This window comes from Gasterosteus aculeatus, chromosome 7 (genome assembly GCF_964276395.1).
Source record: "Gasterosteus aculeatus chromosome 7, fGasAcu3.hap1.1, whole genome shotgun sequence".
Taxonomy (NCBI): domain Eukaryota; kingdom Metazoa; phylum Chordata; class Actinopteri; order Perciformes; family Gasterosteidae; genus Gasterosteus; species Gasterosteus aculeatus.
This window is the reverse complement of record NC_135694.1, coordinates 10,101,560-10,126,066: the sequence shown is the minus strand read 5'-3', so window position 1 is coordinate 10,126,066 and position 24,507 is coordinate 10,101,560. Positions and strand designations below refer to the sequence as shown.

At 45.0% G+C, this 24,507-nt stretch overlaps 1 protein-coding gene across 1 annotated transcript in view; it reads right to left on the bottom strand.

Annotated features, from left to right (window-relative positions):
- Nucleotides 1-3,512: 3,512 nt before the first annotated feature.
- Nucleotides 3,513-24,507, bottom strand: part of fgf11a (fibroblast growth factor 11a) — a 54,948-nt gene continuing 33,953 nt past the window's right edge. Inside the window, exons 3-5 of the mRNA XM_040182761.2 lie at nucleotides 22,755-22,858; nucleotides 7,651-7,849; nucleotides 3,513-7,127 (exon numbers count right to left, since the gene is read on the bottom strand). Coding sequence (XP_040038695.1) covers nucleotides 6,985-7,127; nucleotides 7,651-7,849; nucleotides 22,755-22,858 — 446 coding nt within the window. The 3' untranslated portion in view covers nucleotides 3,513-6,984. The remainder of the gene's footprint in view (nucleotides 7,128-7,650; nucleotides 7,850-22,754; nucleotides 22,859-24,507) is intronic.

Genomic DNA, 24,507 nt, shown 5'->3' with positions numbered 1-24,507 from the left:
AATTTTATCCAATAATACGTCTCCCTTTGACTTTGTGTAAGTTATTATAGAAATAAATATAGATCATATTGCAAATGTAGAGACAAGAGTTCAGGATAATAGAGTTGAGGATGGGGGGCTTAAAGAGCATATGTTGGGTAAAGACTGTTTCTTTTGGGGTGTCCAGTAAATGATTGGCGCATGCATGCTTGTAGTCCAGCCTCAGACTGCGAGTCCCCGCCTCTCTGTGGTCCTTTCCGCTCCTTTCTCCAGGGGACCCGTGGATTTGAATGGCGTTCCGTAGTCTTTATTCCACCTTGCCGGCAACAAGGGGAAGTCCCTGCGCCCCAACGACATTTGCATGGATATATTTATATATTTTTATATATAGATATATATTTTTTGCTCCATTTGAATAAAAAATAATGTCATTGTGGCTTTATTCACTGGAAGACTGAAGCACTCATTTTGCATTTGGAAGACAGGAAGAAAAGTAAGATTATGTTGATTTCCTTAATATCTTTTCTGGAAGACTTTATCAAAATAACTCATCCATGCAGTACCATAAAAAAAAAAAAAAAAACACAAAAGTTGAAAATCCCTCGAGGATCGATCACAGAATGACACACAAGTAGACGATGGGTTTGTGTGTTTGAGGGAGAGACAGACGGTTTATGAGCAGGACCACGTGCTGCCAATGGGCCACTTCAAGATCCAGTTTAGAGATCAAAGGTCAGAGGTCACTGACAGGTGAGTGCTCTAGGATTGTGGGGGATCAGGAGGTTGAGACCCAACAGTCTGTTCTGTTCTTCTCTTTGTAGACATGAGTAGACGCACAGCAGTATAACAGCAAATAAACACATCAAATCAACAAGCACACATACCAACACCCAATACTCTAATTCCTTGTATCGTTTCATCAAAACTCACAGTACTTACGATGAGAAATACCCACAAAACAATCCGTACTTCTTTTTTCTTTTAATACTAAAAACACTGAGAAAAAGGGATAAATAAAGACTTTTTAGCATAGTGTACACAGCAAAGTCACCACTAAATACATTAGCTTTGAGAGGTGAAGACCCTCCGTCATCTGTTTGTAAAGGTCACCTCATTTAGCCACATCTGCATTGGCTTGCTGCAGGGTGCTATGTGTCTGTAATATGCAGATGTTTCTGGCAATTGTGGGGGCGGTCTTCTAGAACTCACAGATGGATCTTTGCGCATGAGTTTAGTGTTATTAACACCAAACAGGATGTGACCTTAGGTGCTCTCGATTCCAGTATAAAAGCACATTTTAGAAAGCCACGTAAAAAAAAAAAAGATCCGAGGACGGCGTCACTCTTGTCACATGCCGCCTCTCTCTTCCTCTCTCTCTTTTTTGTGTTTTCTACTGCATTGCAGATGTGGTGAAGGGACTCCACCTCAAAGTAACACACACACACACACACACACACAATCCAGATCACAAAAAAAGGAAGTTTTAGAAAAATAAAAGCTCTAATATAACACGCAGTTGGTTTCTATATCAATATTAATGCTTTCTTTTACATCCTCCAAGATAATGTGGCTGCACCTTGTTAATGGAGTTTATTGCTTTCTGCCCAAGGACTCGTACTTATCGATTCGGCCTCTGATTTATCCTCCATTTTCCTCCTTCCCATTCTGTCCATCTATAATTTATTCCCTCACACATATTGGACATACAGAGACATTCAATCACAGTTACAAAACAATTACACACAAAGATCAAAGCTGATGAGTGAATCTAGAACACACACATCTATACCAGTGCGCACACACAAACACACACACACACTCGGGTCAAAGGGAAGTTGCCTTGGATTCTGGGATCAGGGAGAGGAAGTGAAACGTCAAAAGGAAGAGATACACTACAATGTGTGACACATGCCTTTCTGTCCCTCCCTCCCTCCTCCCTCCATGCCTCCCCCTCTACGAGTCCTTCACCGATGATCCTCGGCTGCAGTTGTAACGCGCACCGTAAGCAGGGAGGGCTTTTACCCGGGAGCAACGGCGGCCGGGGGTGTTCCCAGGGATGAAAGTGTGTGTGTGCGTGTGTGTGTGAAGCTTGCAGATATCCATCATTTAACCCCCTATTATATCAATATACACTCCCAACTTTTTTCCCCCCCTTCTGGATATTCAAGAGAAATATGCCAAGCCCAATGGCCAATATTTGACATTCGAAGATTAATCCATAGATCTTCATCAGTGAGTTAAAAGCAGTAAATGAAGCTACGCAGAGGGGTTTGCTAATCAAATCTGCGCTCGCCGATATAAATTGTAATCTTTACATCTTGTTATTCACGCGGACCGGTTTGAAGTGAAGCCTGAAGGCTGCTGGCAGGAACAGAGAAGCTGATTACAGGCTTCACAAAGGACTTCCAGTGGGGACGAATGGGTGAGTGTGAGCTCTGCAAATCACAAACACACTCATGCAATCATGCAAAGTTTCCGCACACAATAAATTATGCTGCCTTCATGCAAAGTGAAATCATGGCAAACAGAGTCGGAAGCACATCTTCAGGCCTCCTCTTTTGAACCCCCCCCCAACCGCTTACCCAAATATACTATTGAAAAGAAGGTAACTTCTAATCATCAATCTGAATACAAAAGACAAAGTCACATTTACAATAAAGTACCAAGTCAAGTATCAAGTAATTTCATGACAGGTGAATGAAAAAGAATGAATCACGAGATCTGACGACTTGGACTAATAATAATCTTGCCTTTCGTTGCCTTAAAGTCACTTTAATACGGAGTCTGAGGCAGCATATTAGATAATTGTAGCCCTACAAATATCAAAAAACTAATTACGTTTAGAAATGCCAACTCATGTGCAATTATGTTTTGCATCTGTACCGGCAACAGCACATGATACTGCATTTCTTTCTAGGGTTAACGAGGCTCTCAAGCTATTTATTATAAAACTTCCATAAAGCTGTATGACTGACCAGAGAAATACTAAAGAGAATGGTCAACATTGAATCAAGAAGACATGAAAAAGGCTCTAGAAGCATGCATTCCTAAATTCCCCATTATGGAATTCATCTTTCATTTGAGTCTAAAGGTCTCTTACACGTATTTTAAACCCCATGACGCAAGAGCAATGAAGGCTTGTGTGCATTATTTTAATGTAATTAATGTTAGTGTCATCTAAATCACAGAAGACATATCTTTTTGGATCACTTCCTTATTAATAGCCTGAACTAAAATGTTAGCCCTTAACTCTTGTTTGCAGATATATATATATATATATATATATATTTTTCTTTTTCTTTTTTTCAAAACTCAGACAACAAGAAGCGTGACTTATGCATAAGAAAATATTGCAAAATAGATTTCCAAGCCCTTAATACTCACAGTAGTAGTTGTCACAGAAGTCATGGCTTTCTCTCTCTCTCTCTCTCTCTCTCTCTCTCTCTCTCTCTCTCTCTCTCTCTCTCTCTCTCTCTCTCTCTCTCTCTCTCTCTCTCTCTCTCTCTCTCTCTCTCTCTCTCTCTCTCTCTCTCTCTCTCTCTCATTATACCTCTTATTTAATTAAACACTTGTGTAATCACTTTGTCAATAATACTTAAACATTGTGTTGTGGATTTAGCGATCCACGGGGGGGGGAGTGGTCGGACACGCAGACACGAGGGTCTATTTGTCACTTTAATTAAGGTGTTTAGTGCGATCGCGAGGTTTTAACAGTAGCTTGTGTTCAATAAAGCAAACAAATCATGTCTATGATCGTCTATGATCCTCACAAGTCCTTCCTGTAGTGTGTTTATTCAAACCTCTTTCTTCCCGGTCATCCATCCTCACCACCTTCACCCCATCTCTCCCCTATTCCTCCACCGTGAACTATTCTGTCCTCTTTCTCTACCCAGGAACACAGAGGTGAAGCTGGCTTTATTTGCTCTGCAGCTCGCCTCTATTCTACCCGGGTTATCAGCTATTATTATATACAACACCAGGTCACATGGGAGCACAGTGTGTGTAAATGTGTGTGTGTGACTCTGTTCAGGGAGCATCCTCCGCATTACCAGAATTCCTTCTTGAAACACGTTTCTTTTTCCCGCTCGTCATCACTAATTATTTCCCCAAAAAGTCTCTTCCCTTCCAGCTTTTCTTTTCTCTGGTTGGTCTCTCTCTCTCTCTCTCTCTCTCTCTCTCTGAGCGGTGATATCGTCAATCTGCCCTCGCCACCGACTCCCTCGCTTCCCACAATACATAAACATTAGGCAGAAACAATTACCCTGCCGGGCATATTGTACCAAGGAATTTTGATGAGAAAAAATGATTGCTTTTTTTGCGTCGAACGGAAAGAACAAATGGAAACACATACAAAGCCCACTCCTGAATGAGCATAGTGAAATATCTCAAATCCTTTTTTTTTACCACGAGAGTTCATCAGAAAAGCAAGGAAAAAACGACATCCGTCATTCTATTGTCTCTTTTCTAGAATCGCCATCCCATCGTTTTCATTATTTCTATGTGACTTTGGTCATATAAAGTCACGACAAGTATGAACTAAATCATAATAGTATAAGATGAGTGAAATGATGAGTAAAGGCTTGAATTCCTTTGCATCATAATCAACGTCTGCTGAAGAGGTCTATGGGAAATACTTTGAGTATGTGGGTGGGGTTGTTTGCTGTCATGCACATAGACTCATCCAAGTGCAAAAGACTTAAAGGGCCACTCCAGTGATTTAGTAATGCACCTTCATGCAGTTGGAAGACTGAGTATTGAGGATTGAGAGACAAAATAAAAAAAAATATGTTGTGTTCAGGTCTGTAAAGTATTACATACTTTAATTGATCTGACACGTTAAACAGTTAACAGTTCCCAGCTGTTGGGGAGTAGCGGTGCAGGTTTTTACAAAAATAAAGTTATGTTAAGCTTTTTGTAGCTCCAGAGTTGGCTGTTATAAATCTAATAAAGTTCCTCTACTGAGGGGATAATAACTTGCTTTGCTGCTTGGAATAACTGGAGTGCAATGCTAAATCACAGGAGAACTCTGTGTTGCGAGTAGAGTTGCAATGCCCTGTGCATCCAAATACCTGACTCCATATCAAGTGTACACAGTATACTATACACCACCTCGCTATACTGTTTTTGCAGTTAGTTTCAAACCAACAGGAAGTATTACATCTACCTGCTTGATATTACAATGTAGTTTTATGCCATTGTGTTGCATTAGTCAGTTAGTAATGTAGCAAAAATATAGGCTCTTGGTGCCAGAGTGGCAGGTACTGTTACTTTAAAGGTCCAGTGTGTAGGATTAGGAGGGGCGGCGGGCTCTGCTTATAGAAATGAAATTTAATATTCATAACCATGTTTTCTGAAACTGATTGTTGCGTTTTCATTAGCTTAGAATGAGCCCAGCCTGCCATGTTTGTAGTGTAGCCAAATGCCAGTAAAAGCTACACACTGGTCCTTTGAGCCGTGTGGTGTCTTAAAGGAGCGGGTTCGGGTCTCACAGGCCTTGATGGTGCACTTCGCACCTCCAGCTCAGTAGCACCGCCCATGACAAGTAAACGCTTTAGAAAAGAGCTGTACATTCCGCACACGGAGGGTTTCTGGCATGTGGACTGCGATGGGTGAAGCGGTGAATCTGCAGATCATAAACACATTTGTTTCATTCATCATAAGGTGATATGACAGTATAGATATGGTAATTAAATAAATATATATATATATATATATATATATATATATATATATATATATATACATATATTTTGTATTTCTAGGCGAAAGAGGCGTTTGTGCAATGCATGGTCAGCCACAGTAGAAAAAACAACAACTGTGGTGCAATTCAAAGCTCCGGCGTCGGGGTCCATCAGTACCCCATCTCACTGATGACATCCTCATCATCTCCCATAACCTACACAAAACACGCGCGCACACATACACACACACACACACACACACACACCACAATGGGATTCTTTTCCGCGTTCCTCAATCGTGGATTTCATAACACTAAAGTGTGCGCACACAGGATACACACACTTCCACACGTTTATAAATGTCAATGTGATGATGAATGTCTGTGTGTGTGTGTGAGTGTGCGCGTGTCGTTATGCAGTGCGTCAAGGGACCGTGTGGCCCCTCGTTTAAGGGTCGAAAGACTCTGATCAGGCCCAGACTCCATTAACAGAGCCAGAGAGGAACGGGGGGGTTTTCTTGTGCTGCCGAGTGGAAAATTGAGTCCGTGTCACAAACTAATCAAATCGTGCCAAAGGTGAATGAAAGAAGAAAGGAATGAACACACACAGACAGACACGCACGCACACGCACACAAAAAGGGGATGACAAGTATCCAGGCCATCTCACAATGTCGCTGACACACACAGAAGATGTGGACTGAGCAGATGGCTGCAGGACAAAAGTCTCGGCGGGTGTCGGTAACAGCCAAGCATTAGCGTTGCTCTGTGGCAGGCTAACGTTAGCATGGAGCCCTGCGGGGAAATGAAAACCCATATGTGAAGTATGTGCTGCAGATGCACCAATTGGACTGTTGCACCCGTTGTGGTAGAACCAGGAAGACTGTGATATTTGGTCGACTGGAAGGGTGTAGCAGCTGGTGACCTTTGGAGGGGTGTGTGTGTGTGTGTGTGTGTGTGTAAGAGGGATTTCCTTCCCGCCAGTTTAACGTGCTGCGGTGACATGCTATAACGCTGCTGGACGACTGTTCACCTCCTCGTGGAGTTATTGCTTTTACATTCCAGGCTTTGATAATCACAATCTAATACAGGAAGAAGGTGGAGGGACTGGATGGGGGTCTGTGATGGCAAAAGTTTTTTTTTTCATTGATCAGCTCCACTTTCTCCTTTTTCTCCAACTTTACACCAGTGCATTGTAGTATGCAGAGTACACAGGGGTCAGTGTTGCAGGTTCGGGGGGTGGCAGGGTAGCGTTAACAACCCCGTTCAGCTGTTTGCTGGTGCCTATTGTCCTCCACCCCTCCTCTCCCGCCCATGTCTCTGAGTGCTAGGAGGTGGAGCTTTTGGTTTTGGATTTAGGGTCCTTCTTGCCGTTTTGGAGCATGGGTGAGTCACTGGAGGTCTTGGGCGTTTTCCTGGGCGGACTCTGCTCAGCTACGTCGTGTAGAGAGGGCTCCCGGTACATGGCCACTGAGGAGGGAGAAGGCTGCAATAGTTAGGACTGGGTAAACATGTTAAGTCCATATGCTATACAATATATTGTTGTGGTTTTTGTAGAAGAATTAGACTGACATTTTATATGTTGCTTTCAACACCTTGTTGTCAAGTTTCCAGCAATGAGAAATGAGTTTCTGTGAGCTTATAAACAGAGGTCACCAAAGTCATACATGCAGTGGATTTAACGAAATGGACAGTAAACAAACAGTAACTGGGCATTGGATTAATCCAAAGCTTTTATTTTGAAGTGGCAATGAATATGCTTTTTATAGCAACGGATCAAACAACTAGCGACAGCTTAGTCTACTAACTGATCTTTTATACACGGAAAACGGCACTGCTTTGTCAACAACAAAAATGGGTGTCTGTTTGTTTCTATTTACACAACACAATGATTACTGAATGCTTGACTGAACTGATGCCGAGCACCCTTCAGGAAGACACTCACTGCCTCTGGAACAGCATGCAGAGTGGGCTACGTATTAAGCGCTGGTACCTTCAATGAGTTTGGGAAGGAAGTGCGCAGCCCCCTTTGTCTTCTTCACGCGGTTCCCTTTCATGACCTGCCCGTCCCGGTTGATGCCGATGTACCACGCCCGACCCGACTGGGTCTGTCTGTACAGGATGGACGAGTAGGTGACGTAGTAGTTCTCAAACACGCACTCCTTAAACTTACACTCCGGCGTGAAGTGTTCCTGAAAGACACACACGCAAAGGAGACAGAGGCACACATCAGGGACGGGGGGGGAAGAATAACACATTTGGTGTCTACGCCATTCTTTATCTGTTCTTCTATTATGTATAAATGTACCCTCCGATTCCACTGGACTCAGCTGGGAACGGGAGGAAATGAGCCCCACATTTCATCGTGACAGGAGTTACTGTACAGGGGCATTTGTGGCGGAATTGGCGCGCTGCACAAAACGCACGCACGGCCAACACGTGCGATGCGTTTTGGCCACGCGGCTAAAGCGGTCTGTGAGCTGGGATGCCATAACTCAACGCATTCGGTTTACCTGCAACAAACTGCAATCACCCGGATCCTTCACCCTCTGTGTGCTTAAACTGCCGGCCTTCAGCCCTCCGAAGCTCGTACACGCACACACACACGCGCACGCACACACACACACACACAAATACAGCTCTGTATGAGACAATACGTCAACAGCGGGACATACCCCACCCTCCACCCTCTGTCTCTCTCTCGTTACAGCGCTCACATATTCCCCCTTTCATCTCATATTCGGCCTCTCCTTCTCCACTTGGTCCCCCCCCATCCCGTTGTCATTTGTAACCTTGTTGAGGAACAAACCAATTTGCAGGATTGATTTGGAGCCTTGATGTGACGTGTGGGCAGAAAAGGCCTGAATAAGGAGTTTGCTCGCTCTCTCCATCTCTCTCTCTTTCTTTTTCTCACCCCCTCCTCCCCCCTTTCTCCCCCTTTCTCTCCGTCTTCTACCTCTTCTCTCTCCTGTCCCTCGGCTCGGGTGCGCCGGTCCCCAACGTCTGCCTCCGTCCATTGTGCTGCACATAAACAAGCTAATCACATTGACTGTATCGCCCATTTCCTAATTACACATTCATTCACTTAGGAAGCCATTCATTTCCTCAGCCACCCATTAACTGGGCTCTTATAGCGCCGAGCGGGACGCAAAGGTCTGCAGTCTCCTGGAAGGTGTAATCAGATGGCAATCATTAACCGTGTCTGCACTGCAGCGTGTTGCATCTTCTCCGTGGTGCATGTGTGTGTGTGAGCCTCGGTATGTTTCAAAGGATTCAAATCTGCTTTGTCAAACCGGATAGCTAGCGCACATAATCTCTCACACACACACACGTATGTACATGCATCCACATGCATTGCAGATTTCTATCACCAGGCAAAGTGGGACTCTGATGAAACATGGAACCTAGAGGACATGTGTACGGTTTCCCACTCCTGGACCAGTGCATGTATGGCAAGGGTTAGGTTTTTGTGTCCTTTCTCAGAATAAAAAAGGTCACATTGGCCAGATCATTGGTGGAAAGTAACGTTCAGTTTTCACGCTTGTTTTTTGTTTGTTCTTTTTTACAAATGTTTCTGAGACGTGTCTACACATGAACCTTCATAATGTATCCGTTAGGAACAGAAGGTATTTTGTTGTCCCTCTGTTGCCGAGCTGTGACCTCTATGGAGGATATCAAAATAAAAGATGACTATAAGCTAAACTAAAATATTAATATGGAGACATTCATATTATTCTAAATGTATTTAATAATATATTTGCTTGATAGTAACATTCAGCCATTAAATATAAAAATCTATTACAATTCAAAACATTCCGTCTTCATTTTGTCCGTGGCCAGAAGCCAGCCAGATGTACTTAGTCACAAACACTCACTCCGGGTGCCATCAGTGGTGCTGCTTTATAGGATAACAGACTATTAAGCAGTCATTTATAGAGAGGCATCATTCACACAGCAGACACACTGGGGACAGATGCACATCTGTCTGCAGAGCGCTTTTTCTCCGACTAGACTCGGAGCAGGTTTCACACCTAATTATTTCCTTTCTGCCGTAATCTCAGTAAAAGGCGGACTTCCTTTCAGCTCTTTTTCTCCCGAGGTCCAAATAAAAACGCTGAGAGTTCACCGCCATCCACGTCCAATAGCTCAGAGCGGACTCGACTCCCGCAGTCCCTCCTGTGTTCAGCAGGGGGCGCTCCCAACACACAGGCAGTCTGGGGCTGCTGTCTCTGGTGTTGCTGCTATTGATGCTCCAAAATTAACTTGTGTGTCTACTTGCCACTCCGCAATGCCCGTCTCTCCCAAAAGGGCCACAAATCCAGCCGAGGATTTGTGGCTGCTCTGCTATTTATGCGCCAAACTCCATTTGGTTTCTTTTCACATTTTAATCTGTCCTTTCTAAAACGTGGAATCATGTTGCATTACACGATTTAGGATGCAGGGACGTATATAAAATATAAAGCAGTATGCATATCATTGCCTTGTCCAACTTCCTGGTTTAAGCGGTTGTTTTTTAACTGACTTCAGAAAGACCAACAAGTTAAAGAAGAATATGGACAAAATCCTACACTCACCAATCAGATCAAGAGTTTGGAGCTAGATGTACTAAAATCCACACGCACACAGGTCATTTCAGAGGAGACAAGAGGATTGTGTGTGTGTGTGTGTGTGTGTGTGCGTATATCCACTCATGCGTGTCTGCTGTTGTGACAGAGGGACATGACGGATTCCTCTTACATCAGTGGGAGGCCACCCGGCGCCAGATGACATGCATACACACACATACACACACACATGCTTGCAACATCGATGGTGACAAATGGACTGGTTGCCTTCCTCATCCGTCACCCCCACGGGCAGGAGGGAGAAAGAGAGGGATGGAGGGAAAGAGAAGGGACAAGATGAAACAAGAGGAGGTGGATGAGATGAGGGCTGAGGGAGGAGACAGGATTATTCTCCGGTAATGACACGCACGGCACCGTCTCATTTCCATCCGTTGGCACTTAAAGACATCGTTCAGCCTTGGTTCTCCGGCTGCCGTTAACCATTGAGTCTCCAGTGCACTCAGCCGGGGAATTGATCCAATGTAAGACCTCTGTGAAAAGTCGATAGGCATTAGTCCAGAAAAAAAAAAACCTGGATTACGCTTTGATTGGACACACGGCGCGGAGACACAACCGACCATGAAGAACTTAAAAGGAGTTACGAGCTGTGAACGTGCGGCTGCAGGTTAATTCAGAGGATTTACGCTTCATTCCAGAGGGCAAAGGGGCGTCAACAGTCTGCACGAATCAGAGGGCCCGTGTGCATGGTCACATGAGGGATGCATGGGGGGACAATATGAGTAAAGTCTTGTTGTGTCGGCAGGTAAACCCGATCCATACTGGCTTCGCTGCAGTTGTCGGGGGAGCAAATGCAAACTGTGAGCACGGAGTCTGAGTCAAGTCAAGTCCCAATTTAGGACGCGGACGTGTGCAGTAGAGACAGCCCGATCTCAGCCTCAGGGGCGTCTCTCCGAGACTTCAGCTAACTAACTTCACATATGTCATATGACGTAACATCACTGCACCACATGACAGAAAGACAATGGCACTTTGACGTGAAACTGCTGAAGTAATACTACTCAAAGATATCAAGTCAAAATACATAAGGTGCAAACAAAGAGATTAGATCTAAAGTTCTAAACCAGATTAGTTAAATCTTATTATAAGCCAAATATATGTTGAACTAAGTGTGTATCAATTTATCAATTTTAAATTTTTTTACAGGCAATTCTATATAATTTTTGGATGGACGGATGAGGTCCATGTCGTTCTGAAGTTTTCGACACCAATTCAAGTCGGCTCGACCGATCTGTCAGATCACATCATCACCATCTGTCTCCGTCCTGTCCCTCCTGTCTCTTCATTTTCCAATCCAATAAAAAAAAAAAAAAAGAAACTGCCATCAATGTATCCTGCGGGGAACATTTCTTTGAAAAAGATGGCTGGGTTTTACAAATACGCACATGAGTGTTTTTGTTTTTCATGGCAGGATCCGTTTGAGACACAATTCAGAGAAACACGGCCCCAAGAAGTGTATGATGCAATTATATGTAAAGCACTTTCTACCATAACTATACATTGGGAAGATCAGCGATGAGGGAAAAGTAGTGCAACAGGACACTGTGCTAACAGCTGCAAGTGATTTGTTTTGTAAAATGACTGGAAGGTATAATTATGAGATGAATATGAAGCGCTGCACGACTCTGGCTGAGATTTACCTACAGACGCGACCCTTGTCAGGATAATATGAATCAGCACTAAAAGCACACGGAGCAAGTTTACCCTTAAAAAAGCGTGTTTACCAGCCACAGTGATTATCATCTGAGCAAGTGAGCAGAAAAACAACTTTAATTGAAGACAAACAGCTGAGACAGTGACAAAAATAATTGTCTGAAGAGTAATTATTATGTATTAATTTATGCGCAACATGTGGCCCCGCTGGCATTCTGTCGTGTAATCATCAGCAGTGCTCTTTCAGATGCTTTGTAGGAGCCCTCACTCAGCACTTGGGGAGGAAAAATCAGCAGCTGTCTACGTCAAAACCATTTGCGAGGCAGCATTGTGTTCTCTGGTGGCTGCAGCCAAAAAGCCCCATCGACCCAATTGTTTGAATGAGTCTGTGGCTCCGAAAAACATTCGTCTTCCTCCATTTCTACAACCATGAGGGGAAAAAAGACAAAGCCGTCATTCAAAGACATTGTGTCAACTCCAACAATAATTTTGTCTGCGCAATGGTTTATTTACAACTTGTAAGCAGACAAACAATGCTTCGCTCTGAAAAAGGAAGTTCTCTGTGATTGTACCTTCAGGACCATTTCAGCATATTTGTAGAGATAAGCACATATGATGCTATTTGGAAAGGACTTCCTTTTCTCATTCTCGATGAGACCACATTGGCATATTTATCATGCATTCATGAGAGCTTTGGCTCATTTTGTTAGTCCAGGTTTGACAATTAACTCAACTTTTAACCCAAGACGTTCGGCTCGCCACCAAGAAGGAAATAGCTACAAAACCACTTTGAACCTGCGGGTGTTTTTCGCGTGGAATACAGAGAAGAACGGCACGGCGAGGACGAACCGTGACAGCTGGCACAGAGAGCGCCACCGAGGGATGTTTTAATGTAGACGCACACTGTGTCAAGCCTCGAAAAAGTAACAGGCTCAGAAAATGACACGTTCCTCCTCAGGCAACAAGGACTTTTTGAATGACAGTTGTCCCAACGCATCAAGAATCAAACAGAATTCAGAACAACCTTTAAAGGTCTGACTTCCACCTCTTGGTCTCTGTTGCTCTTGTGAACTCTCAAGAGTGTCAATGAGTTGCTGACCGACGGGACACCGAAAGGGGAACAGAGTTTTGAGCGGTTCAGATGGAGAGGGGTCCTTGTCAGTGCCAACCTTCTGGCATTTACAGGGACGACCTGAGGAGCGTTGGAACTCGACCAGGGCTGAAGGGCTGCAGCTAGAAAACACACAAAATGCCATCTCACACACACTCAAACACAAAGACACGGGGAAAGAAAACATCCAAAGACAAATATGTCCCCAAAAAAACTAAAATATGAAGATATCATGCACAAAAAAAGAGACAAGACGCCTGCTTGAAACAAGCATTTGACACAAACACACATGCAGAGAGATGAGTGGAGGAGAGCAGACACACACACACACACACACTGTAATGGGAACAGCTGGAGAGGGTGCACAAGGGTGCACAAGGGGGAGGAAGCGGAGAAGTGTGTGTGTGTGTGGGGGGGGTGTCCTCTGCTTCTCACCTTGACTGCCAGACCCTCGCTGTGTGTTTGGGGATTTTCCAAAGAGAACCAGAGATAAGCAGGCCTTACCTCTACGCTGCACTTTCCATCTCTGCTTTTCCTCCACGCCTCCCTTCACCCCCCTCTCTCTATTTCCTCATCTCTTTTCTCCCAGCATCATCTCTCTCTTCCTTCATCCTTCACATTTCTCTCTATCTCCTGCCTCAAGGCCATGTATGTCTGCACGCTTCTGCTGAGCGGAGAAAGGTATATGTGTGTGTAGGTGTGTGTATTAGTGTGTGCGTTGGGAGGAAGGGGAGGTGAGGGGGTTCGTTCAGAGTGCAAAAGAGGAAGAAAAAGGAATGAGCGCAGGAAACAATATTGCTGACTCAGAGAAAAACAGACAAGCGGTTTCTGATTCAATGGGCGGGTGAGGGAGGTCAGACGAGATGAGTTGAAGGCAAGAGGAGGTGTGTGTGCCTGCGTGTGTGTCGTTCGTCTTCTCAGGTCATACTACTATGAGAAAACTTTGCTGAAAGCTTTGTTGAGGGAACTGATTGCCAGTTTGCCATTTGTAAGTGGTCCTGTTTGCAGGGTGATAAGCCACGCCCCCTCGCCGTTGGGTCTAACGCGAATGAGGTCATTCATGCAAATGGACCAGAAATGGACGCGGCGCCTTTAGAGAATTTGAGGCGACGCGAAACATTCGTGGCACGTTTGGTGAGAACATTAGAATTGTTTTACACCTCAGAACAGAAATTGAAATGCCCATTACCAAAGTTCAAACTGGTGAATATAGTGAGAGCATTTAGCAGCTACCAGAACAGAGGGAACACTGGGCACAGATGGACCATGTTGGACGTTTCTTAAGTAAACCGGGAAGTTAACTTCTCCAACTATATATTGTGCCCTGCATCCATCCTGTGACCTACTCTTACTCTTACTTACAATAGCTCTGCAGGAAAACCGTTGAACTCAATACAGTGAAGGGACTGTCCCCGTACGCTTTCTGCCAGTCTCCACAGAGAAAGGAACTGCCCGCTGGTGTGATGATGGATCACCGAAGATCGTTCAACTCAGGCGACTGGCTTTGTGAAATACGACAACAAAATGTCCTGGCATGAAATAAATATCGAGAAACTTGTGATAGCAATTCAAAATGAACAGTAATGGGGTGGACTTTATGGGTCGTTAGCAGTGATCATAATGCAGTAGCGTGCCCGGCGCCCGCAGCTCACCGGGACACTTTTGTATTGGCTCTGCACAGAGCGGAGGCTTTTTAAGGACGATGTGAAATCCAGTCTCATCTCACCTCCTCATCCCCCACTTCCTGGTCCTTCATGGTGCCCCAAATCTTCCTCTGCCAGTTCCCGTGTCCTTGCTTTGTCGTCTTTGTCATCATTCCTCTCCGTGGTTCCTCAGACCCCCACTTTCCCTCTCCCCCTCCCCTGTGAGGTTGCTCATTTGAGAGGTGTTCCCTATTTAGCGCCCGGTGGCGCCCCAAAGGAGTCCCCGAGCTAAGACAAAGAGTGCAGAAGAGGGAGGAAGACTGCACAGCAAGCACACAGCAGGTGTGGGGGCCGCGGTAGTTAAAAAGGAAGAAGAAGGTGATGAAGGAAATATTGGATATGAAAAACTCTGATATATAAAGTCTACTAGTAGTTGTTGGTTAACTGCGGTTACTGGTATAGCCAGCTGGGACATGGTAGCACAATTCGGTTATAATATCCCGGGCTTCCTCCTATTTATTCTGCAGTTACTGTTTACATTTTGGTCTTGAGATTATGCAACATGTCCTTCCCATAAAAAGCTTTATTGAAGAGGACAAAACGCTGTCAGGGCCAACAGGCTTGTTAACAGATAGCGTATTTGCTCTGCCGCTACGGGACAATGAGTTCACAAGGTTTATTCAAAATGCTTGTTTGCCCCATGAACTACTGTCTCATAACTGTCTGCATAAACCTTTCCTCTTTTAAAGAAGCAGTTAGTATTCTCCACGGATGAGGCTTCAGTAACCGCATGGTGCAACACGTAGAACAACCCAAAATGTTAATTAAAAAAATATATTTAGCACACTCAATTTGAGCTCTCCATTTCCACAAAGGTCAGAATGGTCAAGGCTGCTCTCTTTACAATGTTGAGTCATAAAAAACTGAAATGAGTCAGCATTTTCACCCTTCCAGCGTCCTTGTTAAAGGTTTTTGGTTAGATAACTTAAATAAGATAACAACAAAAAGGGGGAAAAAGGCAGCAAATGGGGGTTTATTTGGTTTAAGTGTTTGTTTATCCTCCTAGTGCAGATCCGTTATGTCATTGGGCATAGTTAACTTTTACTTTGCCCAACTTTCCCCTGTTAACTTGGTGTGGCCCGAGCTGGTCCCGGGTATCAAAGTCCGGCCCAATTATGTCTGCCTGCTTCTGTCAGATTGTTTATACCTGGCTGCACATGTGTGTTTGCGGGGCTGTGGAGAGTTGCTAAATTGCACAGGGGAGTGTGTGTGTGCACAGGTTCCCTTTTTACCCCGTACATGTGTGCCTTTGGTAAAAAAAAACCCACAACAACATCCCCCCACCCCCAGCTTGCTCCTGATCCGTACAACCCACAATCTCCCCTCTCCGCCCTCCCACTGCCATCCCTCTACCCAGGAGGCTTTTCCACAGCGCACAGCTAATAAAGTGGGCCAGGTCCGCTGCTGAGCACTCTTTTTTTTTATCAGAAAGCAATTTTCAGGAGGTGCCCACAGGTAAGCCGGCCCGAGCGCCTCAGACATTGGAGCAATGACAGGGAGTTCCCCCCCACCATTAACTCCTGCTGATCTACTCCCGAGTGCCCTGGTGCTGCAGGAGCATTGCTCTGTTTAGTATTAAGACCTCCGAAGACCCTTCGTCATGCCTGCCTTTCCTGGAGACAATGTGGATACATGACTGGTGACCACGGACGCTTATTTGCTCAGTGATTTGTTCAGTGAGTTTTCGACGTTAGACGTGATGAACCTCATCAGTTAAAGGTACCGCAGAGGTGGTGCGAGGGAAAGATGAAGAGGTGGTGCGTTAGGGAAGACAGATGGACAAACATCCCATCGAGCCTCTTCTAGCTGGACAAAACACTGCTGCGCTGAAAAGGCCAGGCTCTACTTAGTACTGGATATTAACCCACTGTTGGCTGGATTTGTTGGTTTGTGTTATTGTGCGTCTTTGGTAAATCTGAAGAAACCCATGAAAACAACTGAGTCAAATGACAACACAAACTAGTGAACCAATCAAGGCAGTAGTTTTGTACCGCTAAAGATGTCTTGCTCTCATCTTGTGTTCCTCACAGCGCAAACAGAATACATTTAAAAAACTCAAGTCTGTTACTTAAGGCAGTCCAAGACTTTGTTGTGGTTTCATGTAGGATCTTTGGTAGAATGAAAATTGTCAGGATCTGGGTCTCTCTCTCTTCCCCTCTGCCATATACATTCACTGACACACTCATTTGCCCATTAGTCTCACCTCTGCACACACACCCACTTCTCACATAGCCTTCCCATCCACCTGCCGCTCATTTCAATCAGTGCCCGCGCCGTTTGCTGTTACACCTGTTTCTCGTCATGTCTAATCACCCTGTCTATATCTTGCATGTGTTCCCTTTGTGTCTTGTCGGATTATTCTTGTGAGCCAACCCTTCCCCTGTCCAGCAGCCTCAAGACCTTCTCTGTTTTGCGCACAGCCAAGTCCTGCTCGTCCGGTCTCCAGCGTCGTGCCGCAGGGGCTGCATCCTGCGGGCTCCTGTCGAGCTTCGTTCTCCAAGGAGGAGATTCCCCTGTCCCGAGGATTATCTTTCATTTTGCCTTTTGCCTAGCTGGTCTCCTAGAGAATACATTTTTGTTGTATGTTTTGCCATCGAGTTCGGCTCGCTGTTTCTGTTGAACATTAAAACCCTTATTTTGTGACCTCCCTCTGCGCGTGGATCTTTGCCGCCCGTTACCGTGACCGAACGTGACAGAAAATGATGAGACTAGCAACAGTGCCATATAGTCACATTATATTTGAGAGACGGTAGACATCTTTACTCATAACAAAGCAATCTAGATTAATAAATAGCACTGGAGGTAAGAGGAAAAATGGATATTTTACATTTGGGGCTGACCTGGGGCCCGACATCCATGAGCATGACTTGATTAGTATCCTTTTTCTCTAAAGGAACATGCTGTCACCGAGACTCAAAACAATCAACTGTTCCAATCTAAAACATCTCTATCGACACCAACTTCAGTAAAATGTGCCAGTATAGCGACGGACAAATTAAAAAACAACAAAAACGGACAGGAAACAATTAATGGAACGGTGAAATAAAGAGTGGAAGAATAAAAAAATGCCCCGGGGGCGGGCCATCAGCAAGGGAGAGAGGTTCCAGGACGAGGACAAAGTGAGAGATAGCAGAACAGAGGGGTAGAGGACAGAGCGAGGACCCCACAAGCAGCAAAGGAGGAGGAAGGAGGTGATGGTGGAGACGAGAGGAAGAGACAAACCACCAGGGAGGCCGACGGACACAAATGGGCAAGACGGACTGACAGGCGAGTAAAAGAGCTGTACAAGTGAGAAGGGGGGGTGGCATGATCCCAACGGAGACGTTTTGTTTCTCTACCAGTCTGGTTCTGTCAGGCCACCCTTCTCTTCAGCTCTCCATCCCAACACCCCCCCCCCCGGTCCTGTCTGTCTGTCACGTCGCCCTGTCAGCAGATATTGTGTTGTACGGACGTTGTTTGTGTGAGAGGGTCAATAACGTTCTATTTCAACCAGTCAACCTTTTTTACATCCTTCACATTTCAGGGTGGATGGAGAATAAGTGACTTACTCCCCTGCTCTCCGCCTCGCCAAGAGGACACTCGCACCATCATTCTGCTGTCACTTCTTTATTATTTACCAATTCACATCATAAAATCCAGGCATCAAAGGATTAAGAAGCTAGTGTGTAGATTTTTTTTTTTACAGTAGACTACCTTGTGATTTCCTTCCTCCGTCTCCCCTGTGTCCTTCGAGAACCAGCGACTTCCTTAAATATCACTCAGGGTGTTTGTTCCCCTACTTTTTTGAGGTAGGTGAATCAACACATGAAAGTCAGAGAGTTCGTAGCTCTTCAGTGAACTAAATGTTGTTTACCTGCCCCCCCCCCCCCCCCCCCCCGCTGCTTTCCCTGCGGGTTTCCTGGAGGTCTAAGTGGGGCCTGCACGTGTTGGGCCTGTTACACTCTTTCAATCCACATTGCACTAGCTATCAAATAGCGATTTAGACTATTGAATTAGACTATTGATTTCCTATTACTACCATTGCATACATCATTCATTCAGCATTTGGTCGGCCCCATATGCGGCTACATTTAGTCCGCTCAACCGGCTAACGGTGGTTGATTCCCACTGGACAGTCATTTCATGGCCGGATCAGGAAAAGAAAGCGACATCTGGGATTATGACCAATTTTGCATTTTCTTCCTAGAGGCCATATTCACTGAATAATATGATATACAAAATTTAACAACAAGAGAAATATTTCATCGGTCACATTTCATGAAAAATGTGCTCTGTTTCAGTGCGTTTAATTAGCCTGAGCAATCAACAGAGGTCACGATAAATATGTACAGAAGGGTACATCATTCAATTAGATTAGGCGATTTGATTTCAGTAATCTTTGTGGTGTGGCAGCAGAAGTGCATCAGATGTGTGGAGACTATAAATAATAACAGGACAAACCGAAACTATAAGATCACGCACAACTAGAAATAACAACAAAGACCTTTAAACGACAATGATGCAACTTATGGATAAAGATAATTGATCGGGCTTAAGAGGGCCAAGCTGGAAAACTACTTTCCTCCATCCTCCTAGCTATTAAAGGAAAATTTACAGCTGGGAGAGGGTACTTCATTTTCAAATCCTTTAAATAAGGCTTGTAATTATCTGCTTGTGTGTGTGTGTGTGTGGAGGGAATAGGTCTCTCACGGAAAGATTAATGGTGTGTAACCCCTGGAACACTGCCGCAGCCAAGGTGAGCCTTTTGTTATTGCTACTAAAAGTTATGAGGAAACACCTTGTTTGTGGGGAGGGGGGGGTCCACAGTACGTTACCCCCCCTGCTTCCTCCCATGCAGACCCCATCCACCCGCATCCGCACACTCCAAGCCTGTCTGTACCCCAGACCTGAAATGGCACCAGAAGGTTTTCACAAAAGGTCTCCATGTTCAACCAGAAATTTCACATCGAGGTCATTGTTCCCTGCACAAGCTAACGGTTGCGTAACATGGCGGTAAAGGCTCCACACCGCCCCGCCGCGGAACAGGAAGAGAACATCCTCCATTTCTCCCCTGCTTTTTCTTCTCTACTCCTCTTTTTGCAACAGGAGCAGACATCATAGGGCCAATTCCAATTTCCCCTTCCCCTCCGTTTTGCGCGTTCTCGTGAAGGGGAAGGGTCGTCCCAATTCTCTTTTGGTTGTAGGGGTAGGGGGAAGGACCAGGTAGCCCTTCAAACGAAGATTTTTCAGGACCACACTCCAAAGGAAAGGTTACGAGCTACAGATGCAAAATGGCTGCCCAAACAAAAAAGGAGACCCATAAATGTAAGTATTATTGGCATTAATGAGTATTTTAATGACAATGCAACTGCGTGACTGCGTGACTGCAAAGACAGAAGGCATCTTGGAAGTTTGTGATAAACATCGGCGCATCTTCTGAGACATAGGCGCCTAGCGTCGACGTAAAATGACGTGTAACGGAGGTAGAGGTGTCCCATTTCTTAGGGCTATATTGTCACCCCTACGCCTTGCCACTCTGTTTCAAAGGCCAAGGGGTAGGGGTAGGGGAAGGGTTAGGGCTAGGCGAAAGGGGTATAAAATACAATTGGAATTCAGCCATAGTTTCAGGTGAGAAGGTGAGTGTGTGGGAGGGGGGGGGGGGGGGGGTGAAGGGAGGGGGATCCCTCCTTTACTTTGTCCTCCCTCCTTCCTCATCTCTGAGGGATTTTCTCGAACATTTCCCCTTTGCTCCCCCCTCCCCCTCTCTCGTTCCCGTTTTCCTTGTAGTTATTTCCATTAGAAAATGGGTCACCTTTCCTTTGTCAGGAGAACGCCTAGGTAAGTATAACCTCTATTTTCGGTGTGTGGAGGATTCTATTGTCTTGGGGGGGGGTTCTGCACCTTGGAAAAGTAATGTGCAAGGACCATTTTCTGGGCCTCATTAAAGTTTAGTTCTGGGTTGGCATTTCAGGGGTTAGAGTTATGTATATATAGATTGGGGCTACTTCTTCTTCTTGATTTCTAAACACAACTGTGCTCCTATATAGTACCCCGAGGCAGGCTTCACTATAGATGCAATGAAATGCTCAGGATTACCAATGAAAGCAAACATAGAAACTAATAGATGTAAGAGGTAGTACAATCATGTCATGTGTCGTAGAATACATAGTATTACTATTCTTATTAGTATTATATAGATAGATTTGTCAAATTAATTTAATATTTTTCACATTTGTCTCGACCCAAATGCAAAGAGATTATGGTATTTCTAGTAGAGATCTAAAACTGTATATTGATGAGGAAACAAAAAACCTAAAGAACAAGATCACAGTTCAAGCCGGACTAGCCCACTACTGGAAGTCATTTGACTTGTGGACCAAGAGGGGCTTTGAACCTCCGAGATTTTTGCTACATCTCACTGCCATTTGTAACGGGCAAAGTAAGAAGCTGACAGACCTTGAGTTGTGTGTCGAATGATGTTCACATACTGTACTCGCAGCGGCACGCTCTGTGCACATCGGTACGTGTGCGTGGCTTCTCTCCAGGCCAACTTCCCACCTTTCCAGCCGATAGAAACCCTGAATCTCCTCGTCTCTGGCAGTGTGCGTGCTGGCAGCGTCAGATGCACTTTGAAGGGAGCGCAGCGATGCACTTCAAACGAGAAGTAGAGGAGACGGGCAAAAAAAAAAAGAGCTTTCGCCCGCATCCTGACGCAGCGCTCTCTGATCCACCCTCTCCGTCTATTGTTCCATCTACCTTTCAGACCAGGTCCCAACTCTCTGCACATCAACGGGAAACAACCGTACGAGCCGCTTCACAAGTACAACTGCTGCTGGGGGCCGCGGGCGAGACGGCGCTTCATGCGCTGATGTCAGGTTCAGACGGCACTAACTCGTGGGAGCAAACGGGCGCCGGGTCCTTAGTGTCACGTGACGCTGTGCGTGTGGTGAGCGGAGAGGCCTCGACTTATAAGAGCATGGGCTGCTCATCAGGTAGCTTTATTTCTAACATTATACTATGGAGACGTATCTCCAAAAAATAAGTAAGATTAATGAAATAAGATTCATTCAGTAGTACAGAAATATTTTGATGAATAAAAACTGCAATAGGGCTTGAAAACTGTTGATTGAGAGAAAGAGAAAGAACAAAGGAAGGAAGATGAGTTTGAAAAGTTTTTAAAAAGTGGTCTTTGACTTTTGTTAAACATACGAATAATATAATAATATGTACACACATGAATTCTGCCATATATGCTGTATATAGACTATAATGCTGTCCCTGCTGGTAGCCAGCACAACGTGCACCCTGCTATTAGGTTCTCTGATGTGCTGTACAAGTACCTATGAAAAAAACCAAATATGTTTAGTTTGACAAACCAGAGCCTTGATGTACAACTGCAGCAAAAAAATCCATATTGGAGGGGCAGAAAGGCAATTTTTTTTCATCTGCAAGGTTTCACTCGTTGGACTACTTTTACTACAAACCCAAATGCAGTAGAATCTGGAAAACAGATCCTTAGAAGTTAATGGTGTTTGAATTCTCATAAGACGCTGCACATGAGCAGTGAATGCAGACTGGGTACAGTGTAAATGGTAAATGGACTGAACTTGTATAGCGCCTTTCTAGTCTTCTGACCACTCAAAGCGCTTTAACACTACATGACATCATTCACCCATTCATACGCTGATGACAGGATAACCATACACAGTGACACCTGCACATCAGTAACTACCATTCACACACTGTAGTCGCAGCTACAGGAGCAACGTTGGGGTTAAGTGTCTTGCCCTTAGCAGAGCCTGGGATCGAACCGACAAGCCTCTGATTGGAGGACGACCGTGCTCCCCACTCACCCACAGTCGCCAGTGTATCATCTATAAGTGGTGATCTGGTTTGCATTATCAAGCAGGAGCCCGACGGCATCACGTCTTTGCATGACGGAGAACACCGTGATGTTCACCATCCTCTCTGTCCTGAGATGAGTGTTGAAAGGCTCACAGCATTGCTGTACTGGACGTGCTGACCGTACCGACGTGTAGAGGTAGCCCTCGCTGTTCATGGCAACGTAAAGCCCGGTCTTGGTGCTCTGGATGGCCACTATCCTGAGCCCCACAGGAATCAAGTTGAACTGCACTGAAAGAACAAAACAGAGAAGGGAGGACTGGGGTTAGAGCAATCATTCTCTCCCCTAAACGCTCACAGTGCTTCCTAAAAGGATCCGTCTGCTATTTCCTCCTCAATGATGTACAGTGTCTGTCAGAAGAGAGGAAAGTGTGTGGGAAAAGGAAAGAGGGGGGGGGGGTTAGGAGCGGGAGATTTAGGTGCTATAAAGTGTGGTTGTTGGCACAGCAGAGGTCAGACAAAGCTGGGAGAGACTGTACAGAGAGAGAGAGAGAGAGACCATAGTCGGGTGTTTTAAGAATTCAGTGCCTTGAATTAATTCCCCTGCACAGTGAACACCACTTTCTCTGGAACCTTGGATATCTTATGTGCATAGCTTTCCATATAAACTAACTTCAGCCACTGGAGCAGCGCACACACAGGGCTGTACATCTACTCTCTGAAGTGGGTTTGCCTGCGTGTCATTCGTCTGCATGTACAGATATGTTACTGGACACGTCGGTGTGTGCACACGTATCCCTCTCAGTCCAAAGGTGCTTTATAAGAAGCGACATGGTGAGTTGAGTGCTACTGACAAAACGCCAGCTGCTCTGTGGTCACATGGTCGTGATGACCATGGGCTGCCGTGACAATTAAAGGTCCTGAAGCATTTGGATTAGATCTGCAATGAGAGAGGCTCTGAAGGCTGAAGAACAGCAACTGTGGAGTTATTACAATGAATATTTCAATGTTTTGAGAAAGATACTTATTACGTATGACAAGTAATTATTTGGGAGTAATGTGCTTTTCATTAAATATTGTTTGATTTTTGTTTGGAGCATATGCTTTTTCTTTTGCAAGAATGAATTATAAAAGTGACAGAGCGGTTGTCAAAATGATTGATCTCAGGAGCTCGTTTTAGATTCATGAAGCCATTAGCTGCTATTAAAAAAATCTATTTCAAATCAAAAATTCAACATTCAAATATAGTAGATGGAATTTAATCAGATGGAGGTAGAAAGCCAAAACTTAACCAAACCCAACCCTTGTCTGAACTACTGACTGGAATTATTTCAGCAAACTTTATTGATCTTTTTTGTTGTCAGAATTGACATGAAACAGGAAGGATGTCCGCTGGCCAGCCCTTCGCCATAAATGACCCAAAAGTGTTAATAGTGATGCATGTCCAGTTCCACGTTGCAGAAGCAGGTAATGAAAACTGCACATGCTTCTCCCCCTCCTCCCTCTCTCCCTCCCTCACCCTCAGGACGCTGCTTCTATTTGCTCGATCGATCCCCTGCATCTCAAACAGTCGCTTTCGCAAATGAACAAAGTGTCACCAAAGACCGCGGCCGGGATGACAAACAGAGCAGAACACCCTCCCTCCTCCCCCCGTTAACAGCAGCCTACCTGTGGGGCTGCTGAGCAAACTTAAGGTTCTTGTTGTAAAGGCCAGCTGGAGGAAAGGCTCCGTACATGTTCGCATATTCAGCCAGGTAGCCTTTAAAGTTTTCATACAGAGTTCTGAATGTCTGTGGTCATATTCTCATTTTCCCCTCATCCTTCTCTCTCCTTCACTTAGACTCGCTTCTTTTCTCTGCAACTCACAGAGGAGGTCGGTGGATTAATCAAAACGGACGGGTGGGGAGGGGAAATGAAGGGGGAGGTAGGAGGGTGTTGCC